This window comes from Acanthaster planci, linkage group LG21 (assembly GCF_054643075.1).
Source record: "Acanthaster planci isolate LZ-2023a linkage group LG21, COTS_SCS, whole genome shotgun sequence".
Taxonomy (NCBI): Eukaryota; Metazoa; Echinodermata; class Asteroidea; order Valvatida; family Acanthasteridae; genus Acanthaster; species Acanthaster planci.
In genome coordinates, this window is record NC_141797.1 from 8,512,647 (window position 1) to 8,523,559 (window position 10,913).

A 10,913-nucleotide genomic window follows, 5' to 3' on the forward strand; every position below is an offset into this window, starting at 1 on the left:
AGTCGTTCAGTGAGGATGCGGCATAGTGTACAGTACATGTACATTGTACATGTACATCGGTGTACTGTACGTGTACATGTACAGTACGTGGACAGGTCTCCTCTGTTATTATTGTTCACGGCGATCCCTCTCGAGCTGCTCACTTTACTGCGCTCATCGTCTGGCGGGCCCAGCGCGCAGGTCTGCCTTACATTACTTGCGGGTGGTTTGCGGGGGATAGGACTCCGAGGTTTCGCTTCTGCGTAATGCCCGCCCAAGGTCTGTGTATTTCTACAAACTAGCGCGGCAATTATCTAGGTGCGCCCGATCCCACAGCGCACTTTTGTGGGTCGTGTACGCACTGCCGGGGCAATCCCATCCCAGCGCCTCCTCAGATCACCAGAGAGGTGAGATCTCGTGGAGCAACTGCGTGATATATCCTTGGAGGGAAAGTTGATTCCGCTGGCTCGAAGACGCACCTATACGGTACGGACGAGATCGTTGGACAGATTTTGCAGAGCGGAGCTGCCAACTTGAAAGCTCAGGTGAGTTGGACGACTTTGGAGGATCCTTTACATGTGCTAGTCCATAGAAAAATGTGTGCTCAGTTCTGTAACAGCTTCACGTGCAATATCATGTACATGTACAGTATATCATGTATTTATGTAGGCCTACACGCATTTTGTGTTGTGGCAGTTGGTGTGACGTCTGTGTTTGTTCGGGGATTCTCGTCCTTTCACTTCGGCTGATTGTGATCTGGAAAGGATGTTTGAGGAGACAGGTTGTCTAGTGCCCGCGTGCGAGAGGATGGGCTGACTGTTTGTGAACGAGTTTTAAAGATGCCCGTTTGATCTTGACCAAACACATCATCACACGTGCATGTCATCGCCACGTCACATGGAGTAGTTATCGTTCTTGTACGGTCGAGGCTACGTACCCTCGGTAGCTTACGTGCAAAGGGAGGTCACACCGTAGGAAGACCGTGAGAAAGTAGGCAAGGTCGTGGGTTGAACTGTCGGGTCACGCGGGTTCATGATATCCCCGTGCCCCCGGCCAGGCTTGTGTTTCGAACAAGTTCCACAGAGGCCTATACCGTGGTTTTACATCGCTGTTTGCCGGAATATTTAGAGGTCATCGTCACACGTGTAGTTGGTTGCACCCTGGCACGTATAGTTCCCTCTCGGGACCGGGTACATTTGCGGTGTAAATTTGGTTAACAGATAGCATTCAACTTGCAAGTCGCAGTATGGTCGAAGGGTGGCCAGAAAAGCGGAGCTTTTTTGTTATCACTTGAATGGCTTTTATGCAATACAGCGTGTGTTGGCCGCGCGCGGCTTAATTGGGTTTGTTGGCCGCACAGTGGGATAAGAATATCTCTTATCGAAGTAAAGTTTATGTTGCCCGCAAGAGAATGTAAATTGTAATTTGTCCCACTTGGCGTTTTGCACTGTCGATCATGAGTTGATTCCTCGTATGTTCGGTGAATTAAGCCTCCGCACAGGCTTACAAACCAGCCCGACAGGCTGCGGCTCAATCTGTCGAGGCTGTTTCCCTCCGTCTGCCAGTTTAGCTTTTCATTTGAATTATCGCAAAGTGCAACGCTGCATACACGGGCATGGAGTGTTGTTTTGCTTTCGAAGCTCGCCTTTGGGCCGTAACAGGAAAATGTTGTTAGTAACCTTTCAAATCACGTCTCCCCCCCCCGATTCACATTGGCGTCCACATTTCGGCATCAGTCCAAAGCGGCGAATTTCGGGAAATGAGATGGTATTCGGCACGAATCCGCTGCCCATCTGGTAGACCAGCTGCAGCCGTTGTCAAAGGACTGATACACTGTAAAGTGATGAATGATGCGATTGGGTGGTATCCAATTTAAGCGCGGACTGACAGCCTATGTACGCCCGAGACGAAGCACCCCCCTCCATCAGTTGGAAAGAGCCATGTTGTTGTTTTGTTTTAATGGCACTTTTAGCAATTCAGGCGATTTGCGCCAATAACTGTACGTTTATCCATACACCTTATTAATTAATCAGCATCACATTACGGAGTTAGGAAGAGCGTCCTGTTTTACAGGCAGGAGGAAACCGGAGTACCCGGAGAAAACCTGCGAGAGTGAGTATGGACTGGAAACCAAATGCACTTAAAGCCTGGGCCAAGCCGGGACTCGAACCCGGGCCTCATTGGTGCAAAGCGAGGAAAGAACCACTTCGCTAACCCGCTCCCCCCAGGGAGCCATGTTGGTCGGGCTTGTTCATTTTATTGGCAGCGATATAAGTGCAACACGTGCGTTTCACTATTGTCGTGCGTCAACCAGCGATGCGCGGTTACTACCCAAGGAGCCTCCGTTGCTAGGAAAAATGCGCCCTCTCTTGGTCCAGCTCGGACCCTATAATGCAACGGCGTGAAAGCCCAACACCATGCTTTTTGGAGGGATTTCTTGTTAATGTTGAGTCGCAGAGAAAGTTTCACATACAGCTGTGCGAAAGTGGAACACTTGGGGTTTTACCTACAAGGCCTATGCTTCACACAGGAAAAAAATATTCAATTAAAGACCTACTGTAAATTTGATTGTGACATTTTCTGCCATCATGCTTCGAACAAGCGAAGCATACGATTATTAATGGATGAGTGTGAAAGATGAGACAACACTTGAATGCTAGGCATAAGGGCCAACATCATGGACGTTGTCTGTTGAACACTAAATCGGCGAAGCGGAATGATTGAAAACACATTTACTATCAATCATGTGACGACAAAAAAAAACCGTAACAGCTGCATCTACCAAAGCAGAAGCAACTAAATCGAGCCTCGCCTGGATCGAAGCCTTCCTTTAGAAAGGGTAAAAACGACTCTAAAAAAATAGTAAAATCCACTCGAGAGGAGTGAAATTCCCACTCTTCCCAAGGCGAATCAAAAACCGAAGAATTCTGAAACTATTTGGAAGACTTGATAGGGATCGAAGATATGTAAAATAGGGAAATGCCCAGATTTACGTGTTCTCCTTTGCAGAAAAATTTCATAGGGATGAAGGGTCATCATGCACTTCTGCGTTTTGTCCCAAATGCACAAAGTGTTTCTGAAATCGAGACGCACTCTTTTCAGTCCGAAGTAGTCTCGAGAACCCTCCCATTTAAAGTGTACGACAGGTGAAAGGGATTCGATGAGAAGGATCTATAAATAACCGTCTCGTGAATATGGCCTTCCAGTCGCACTGTCTACCCAGAAGTTTACGTTTCACAGTTAGGCCTACGTGTGCAGTTTGACTGAACTGAATCGTAGGACAGGCCAAGAGTAACAGCAGACGGCGGCTTCAAATGGCGGGAAAAGACAACAATGAGGAGCCGTTTCGTGTAGGTCAGTAGGTCAGAGCATGGTCAGAGCAAAGAGCGATTTCTTTGTGGTCATTGCCACCAAAGCTAGAGAGGCCTTTGCTTAGTAGCCATCTGGCAGGGCGGTTCCTGTGCTCCACGGGAAACCTCCTCTGGGCATGCCCAGTGGAACAAAGGAACTGTCCCGCAAGATGGCTGCCACGCAAAGCCTCCATAGGAATACAGCTCTTGGTTTTGAAGGGAGTTTTAATTGCATGCAGTCTCATACCACATCGGTCTGCCATTCACAACGGGTGCATTCCCACACTCGTGCCGTACACCTTGTTTACATACCGTCATATTTTTGCCAGCGCTCATTATTCACGACTGAATTAACTAACCTTGAGCCGTGACCCCGCATCTAGTCTGTTGCAGAGAGAGAATCCGCATGAACAGATGAACAGATCCAGACGGGAATTTTCCGCACTGATCCGCACGCTGTCAGGTCCAAGGAAGCCACGGGCAGCAGGAAACTGAGTTCGCCCTATGCTTGTGGGAAAAAAACCTTGCGCGTTGATCGTGAATCGCAGCTGTAGATAACCCGCATATTTCCTCAAGGTTAATTACCTCCCCGTGTCCACCAAACAAATGAGCATCGTATGGTCTTTTTAAAAAGGAATGTTTCTGATGATCATCAGTGCTAAATATAACTCCAAATGCGTGCGTAAAAGACGAAACTCAGAACTACATTCAAGTACGACACTGTGAAGACCGATAACATCACAGCCGACAATAATCATTGCCCTCTAGCAATTTGTAGTCTAACATTTTCGTATGAATACCGAAAACAGGCGGCATTGAACGAATAAATATATTTCACTTTGTATTTTCACAGGGGCATTTTTAACAGCTGAAACAATTGACGAAATCGCTCAAGAAATGAAATGGTTTGAAGAACTTAAACAATATCTTCCGTTTGCGGAACTTGTTGGTAACCTAATCTGCAATGTATTGTTTCCTGCCAGTGTGTAATCGTAAAGACTACATGCACGGTAGCTGAGGTTCCTTTCCCCTGGTACTGCATTCAAAGATCATAATTCACTCCTTGAACTCTTCACTGAAAGCTTTCTGCCAAGTGAGCTAAATGCTATACTGCGACATCTGATTACACTGTTATATTTCCTCAACCTCCAAACCGAAGCTCACTACCAGACCTCGCAGTCTGCAGTAGTGTAGCTATACCGGGCAAGATATGGGACGAAGGGGTACCCCCCCCTTACCTGTCCAATCCCAAAACACACTGTAGACTATTTTTACCTTAAACACATCCCCCAAGAAGTCTGTAAAGAATTCCTGAGATACCGATCAGACAATGACCAACACAAAGGCGGGGGGGGGGGTTCTCTCCGTCCCATATCTCGTTTCAAATGAGTATAGCTGTTGGACCTGCGTAATATACTCCTAAAATAGTAGTATTTGTCACAGCATGCTGGACAGAAACCACTGGATATTATTCGAGTGGAAGCAACGCATGCCAGTACAGGCAATTACAGTTCTCCTGTGGTGGGTTCGTATTGTTACGTCACGGCATTGTCCGTCCTTACAAAAGGGCTATAGCTCGCTTGGGGGTGTTTAGAAACTGAATAACACACAGTGGCAATTTGTTTAGCTCAGACCGGCTTGATTTTCCTTGTAGGGTGTTTCAGTGTGGACTATATTTGTTGTCAGGTAATTGGCAAATTCAATATACATGTAAATGGCTAGAAAGCCGGCTGATATATTTCGATCTCCATTCGTTTGTGGCTTCCAGACAACAAGGGGTATAAAATGAGGGGTTTAAAGGATATGGATGAGATCATGGGAGTTAATTTCAAAGGGTATATTTTGCAGTTGCACTCTAACATTGATGGTTGATTTTATTTTCAATCCGGTGTCCTTTTATTAACTTTCCTTTCTTGCACGATGTCATATTTTTAAATAAACAACCAGAGTGGGTGGATCCACGTTTAAACGTCGAGTCTCGTTTTCATAAATGGGTCACATATCTCATGCTGCATATGTTTTCATAGATTGCATAAACGTACTTGATAAATGATGAAAGAGAAATAATGTCCATGGGATCCTTTATGCTTATGTTCATTTTGCATAGAGCAAAACCGGTTTGCTTTCGAAGAAGCCTGCGCGACATTGTTTTCATGGTAGGAAAAAATCGGCCATATCAGGAAATGTTTAACTACTAAACCTCTGTTTTCAGGTTTTTGTTGTAGCGCCGTACATCGCATGGAGCCAACTTCTTTGCTGACATTCCTTTGAAATGATCCCCGTTTCCCCCAGGCAATTAATTTTGCGCTCTCTGTTGTCACTGAAGATGGGCAAATGTTGACCGGTGCTGGGTTTTCTTATGAGTGTGAAAATAAACAAGCAATCGGCAGCCAGAAAAAAGAAACTTAGAGGGTTTTGGAGTCCATCTTTCAGTTCTCGTGGAACTTTCTGCTGGCGATTGGGACCTCTGCCGTGACATGTATGTCAAGAACTTATGAAAACTGACATGTCAAGGCCGTAACATTAGCTGTCAGAGATACCTAATCTTTGCTGCCATTGGCCACGAACTCGCTCCACAAGATGTCATGGTGAACAGCGAGTGTCACGTTACGCAGCGGCCGCGCCGTTGGAATAGAGTCTGTCCCGTCGTGTTTGTTCACGTCAAAATGTTATTTATTAGGATGTACATGTACGTGTAGCGATCATTGCGTGGCTCGAAGCCCTTCAGAACACTTTTATATGTATCAAGTAGCCGGTAGGTTTCCGTGGTGCCCCGAGGTACGGTATACAGTGATGGCACGAAACGGGCGCTTGATGTTTATTATGTGGCCCGTGTTGTATTAATCGCTCATGTCGTCTGGGAATGTGACAGGCACATCACATGAAATCAGCGAAAGTCTTTTAGAGGGTAAAACTCTACTCGAAATATGTAATGAAGGAATTTTTTAACCAACGAACCAAACACTCGTCAAGGTAAACCTACGAAGACAGTTGAAATTTTTTTATCTGTTCATTCAATTTATCTCCTAAAAAGAAAACATGCTTAAAGACTTATTTATTTTGACGAAAGCAAGATTAAACAAAAAGCCTATTTTGTTACACCTTGTAAGCCATCATCCTCACTTCACCAAAATCTTACGGCCTGTCTGTTCGTGGCTTTTTTTTTCTGTCATTGCAGGAAACATTTTACAGATTCAAGATGGCGTACGTGTATTCCAACGCCCTCAACGTCAGCATTGCCCTGATCGTCTTCGGTCTGATTCAGATCGGTATGTTCGTCAGTTGTCTGTTTGGCTGCTTTGCAGCTTTTCCCATGGACTTTGCTTCGCCCGCCTGGAGCGGTGGCCTGGTAAGTATATCTCCTCCGCGTGTAAGAAACTCGAACAACTCTCACATGTTTTTGTCTCTGTTGTTTGGTCTCCTTTGCTCTAATTGCCTTGAGCAGAAGTACCCCCTCATCGTGAAAAGAGCCATGTTGGTAGGGAGTGTACGTTTTTCTTGGAAGTGACGCGACCGTAACGCGTGCATTTTATAGTCTTTCGTGACCAGCGAAGTGCAGTTCCCACCAAAGAAGCCTCCGTTGCTACATGTAGGCAATTAGTGCAAGGGCAGATTTTGATACTATTGGGGAAGGTATTTTAAGGGGGAATTCCTAGTGCAATCTTTATGGCTTCTGCAAGTGTGAGGTTAGATTTAAGGACTTTAGCAGGTCTCATCACGTTAAAGTCCCTAAATATAACATTTCCGCTCCCTCGGGAGCAGCAGTGAAATCGTCTTTAATAGAGAAAGAGCAGTTGCTCTTTTTTGAAGGGGGGGGGTTACGCCTTTAACCAAAATAATGGGATCCAATCCAATTTTAATATCCTCAAAAAGTCCAAGTTTTCAGAAAGAGTCCGGAGTGTGTCATTCTGTGTAAAGGTGTACAGGGTATGTAACTATTAATAACTGTAGGCCTTTATGTGTGGTTGGAAACTTCAAGAAGAGTCGCTCTTAAAATAAGGTGAGATGGTGCCATGGTTGTCTGCCTTTTCTTCACCTTGCAGTCAGTGTTCGCGGGACTGTTTGGAATATTCATGATCTGCTCCTACAAGGAGATTAAGTGGGTAAGCTCAAGTATCACTCTCCATCCTTCCATTCGTTAGCGTGTCAACTGCGTATAGAGGGTTTTCATGGCTGCCATCTTGCCGGCCAGTGCTTTTGTTCCACAGGGTCTGCACAAAGGAGGATTCACTGTGGAACGAAAGAACCGCCCTGCAAGTTGGCTACCATGCAAAGCCCCTGTTACTTTTCGTCTGCATATTGAGAGAGTTTAAATTCTCTACCATCTAATTATCTCAATACCTTTGAGTTCATCATGAGTAGACACCATCATGGGCAAAACCTTGACGCACAAAAGAAATAGATAAGGACTAAGACCATCACCTTGTTAGCAGCCCCTTTCAATTTGAAGGATTCCGACAAGAATCCATTTACCAAAACTGAAGATGTAGCCTATTATCGTCGGGCTAAGAGATTGCAGCTAAAGTTGTGGTTAAGGTTGGTCAGGGCCAGCGTTGGTTGGAAGGTTGCTCAGGGTTGGTACAAGAGGTAATTCAATCATAAATTTCTCCAAATGCCAGTTAGCGTCAAAAAAGGGATAATATTATCGATAAGGTTAATAATAAATGTCGCTTCCTTGTCTTCTAAACAAAGGGCAAATTGTTCTTCTTTCTGAGCATTGTCGCCATGGTGACCAGCCTAGCGTGTATCATCATCACTGCTGGCCACACCATGGTGAATGAGTACGCCCTGGCCGACGCTGAAGCCAGGGAAGGCTACGAGCCGGGGTCACGTGGTACCTTCATCGCCACGGGATTGGCCATCAATGGTGCCATACTGGTCTTCGGACTGATCCTGCTGATCTGTTCGTGCTACGCCACCTGGCTGAACTGCTGCTGTGACAACAGACCCTCCAAGGTAAGTCCGTGTCGTATTGACTTGGCTACGGCTTGGAAGCAACAGCGAGTACATGTAACGGAAGCCCGCTACATCTAGTGGCTGCAGGCATTTCCTACTGACTTACGAGTTATAGCCTGCCCTAGCCACAAAATTCGGCCTGGGTTTGTGGCCGCCATTTTGATTTAGTCGTTATTGAAGTCGTCGTGAGTGTGAACGTCTGCCAGAGTTCTTCGCATTCAACTTGTGTTCTTTTCTTTTGGACGCAGGGATACGTCATGACTCTGGACACGGTTCAAACAGAAAATGCCTACGTCACCCTGACTGTGCCAGCGGAGCCCAGGGCCCAGTAAAAACCACGCGTGCGTGATGACCCGTGGAGGTTAAATTTGCCTGGACATCAAAAGTTCAAGCGTAGTATATGAACTGCCTCCTTTACTCCTTAAGTGTGGACCTTTTACCAAATACTAATCCGGTGCCTTACAAGCCGTGGCTTTGAAATAAAGGCATTTTTCTACATTTCAATTTTCGACCTGTCTTTTAGACAATTTACAATTATACAGTCTGGACAAGCTGTTTTTTTTACCTGTATGGTGCGCTTTGTAGGGGTCAGAGAGCCAAAAAAAGCGAAGGATAGACTACGTCCTCAGCATGTTGTACATTTTTGTTCAATGAGACAATCGGGATCGTTGGTTTGTTGCACTGTCGTGGTATTTTGTCAAGTTTTAACTTGAATATAATTATTGTGTAATGTTACATTTGTTGCTACCGTAGACAGCCCCAAAGTTTAGGTGGATAGTTTTGGTCGCCAATTTCTCAGTCTCCTAAATGTAGAGATTTGTAAGTACTTAGTGTAGACAGGAAACCAAACATTTATTTTGTTTGATATTTTTAGATGATATGTATATGTAATTCACACCGACATGACAAAGGTAGTGGATGCGATATACGTGTACATATAAACCGTAGAGTTTGAAAGTTGAGACGCATTTTTCTTCCCCCTTTTTGATATTAACAGTAAAACCGTACACCTTTATACGAGTACGATGATTTTCAGAGAGTAATGGTATGGAACGTTGTTTCCTACCCAGCAACCCTTTCGGTTCGCCATCTTTGATGGCAGGTCTTGTCCGAAACGGGCACTACGGCTATGGCTTGTTGCATTTTCCTGTGCTTGCTTAGAGCAAAATGTGCTTTGTGCCATTGCGACACTAACTGGCATTAATGATGGTGGACCGCAAATCATTGTCTCAGGCCGTGTACGAAACGGGCTTCCAGAGCTACGGCTAGGTCTATTGTCTACGCGTGTCCACGCATTTCCAATGGCGCAAAGACCCAGACCTAGCTCTAGACAAGAGATTCGGATGCAGCCATAGAAAGAGTTGATGGGAAAGAACTGGTACGTACTATAGATCTCGCTTGACCGAATATTATAGTACGTACATGCTTCCAAGGGGAGGAATTTCATTTTCTTTATAACTATGCCAAAGAAACATGCGCATGCCCAGTGTGAAGGTGAGGCATCGTACAGTCTGCTAATCCATGCGTTTCCCACCCTCCAAGAGCTTATGGAAGCACATTTGACTAGTTTCACTTCGTTGAAATGTACACGTGTACATGCACGCATTCACTGCAAAAACTGGGGTGTTGAATTTTACACCCGCGGTGTGTTATCAGAAGACTACACCAACACTTTTCACTGGTGTTAAAATTTTGGTGTTATTTGGTGTTACTTGTAACACCTTCTAGTGCTCTGTAACACTTATAGGTGTGCAAAGTAACATTATCAGTGTTAAAGTAACAACCTGTGGTGCGGTCATCTGATAAAACCCAAAAGTGTTGATTTTAACACCCGAGTTTTTACAGTGTTGTAACAGGTAATTTTTTTTCTGCGCATCGCTGATATTGGATGCATTAGTTCTTATCTGCATATTACCCAGTCACAGTAATTTTTGCGCATTTAATAGCTGTAATGATTACGTTTACCGCATGACATTTAGCCAAGTGCATAATTTATGAGTTCGTTTGAACTTCTTTAGGCCTGGCTGACAAGAGGGACGTATTGAACTTTCAAATAAGAATCTCGGCCACAATTCGACCCGGTCTTTTAGGCAATAAATAGTTTTCAAGTGCTACGTAAAATGTAAATTTCTTCAAAGATTACATGTATTTCGAATAAGGAACAAGGGTTTGTTGTTTTTTCCATGTTGTTACACTGCCGGACATTGTTAGCTTTTCTTCACAACGAAATATTTTGAATGTTAAACTTAGAGCAAGATAGGTCTCGAAGACGCAAATACGATAGTTTGGTTTCATTAAATATGAAGAGCGCCCTCTTTTCTACCTGCAGATGTAGCCATCTGATAAGATTCTGAAATAGCAACACACGAGGCTGAAATCTTAATAATCAACATGTGGATGAAGTGGATTGTAATTATACCGCTGTTACAAGGGCACGCAAGGCAATCCAAGCAGTCAGCGCGAGACAACTAAGATCTCTGTTGATTTGGGGGAGTTAGTCTGAAGGATTGGGATATATGAAGACCAGAAAAAACAAACCTTTTTCAGGACTAAAGAAACCATGGCTCAGTCCAAAATGGGCAAAAGGCTGGAGTGGGTGCCTTCCACACAATTCATTCATCGATCGTA

General features: G+C 44.8%; 1 protein-coding gene across 2 annotated transcripts; it reads left to right on the plus strand.

Moving 5' to 3' along the window:
* LOC110990379 (uncharacterized) lies at nucleotides 1-10,457 on the plus strand. 2 transcript variants are annotated; one of them, XM_087131022.1, is made up of 6 exons: nucleotides 1-451; nucleotides 494-524; nucleotides 6,508-6,678; nucleotides 7,373-7,432; nucleotides 8,022-8,285; nucleotides 8,534-10,457. In XM_087131022.1, the coding sequence occupies exons 3-6, from the start codon at nucleotides 6,529-6,531 to the stop codon at nucleotides 8,615-8,617; spliced, it is 558 nt and encodes a 185-aa protein (XP_086987148.1). In that variant the 5' UTR covers nucleotides 1-451; nucleotides 494-524; nucleotides 6,508-6,528; the 3' UTR covers nucleotides 8,618-10,457. The 2 variants fall into 2 exon arrangements, with proteins under 2 accessions (XP_086987148.1, XP_022111047.1); XM_022255355.2 differs by having other exon boundaries at nucleotides 4-524.
* The last annotated feature ends 456 nt before the right edge of the window (nucleotides 10,458-10,913 follow it).

What these genes read in the sequence shown, in the direction of transcription:
- LOC110990379 (XM_087131022.1), top strand. Translation starts at nt 6,529, where the DNA reads ATGGCGTACGTGTATTCCAACGCCCTCAACGTCAGCATTGCCCTGATC. An exon ending in CCGCCTGGAGCGGTGGCCTG is followed by an intron (nt 6,679 to 7,372) that starts GTAAGTATATCT and finishes TTCACCTTGCAG; the next exon opens with TCAGTGTTCGCGGGACTGTT. An exon ending in GTGACAACAGACCCTCCAAG is followed by an intron (nt 8,286 to 8,533) that starts GTAAGTCCGTGT and finishes TTTTGGACGCAG; the next exon opens with GGATACGTCATGACTCTGGA.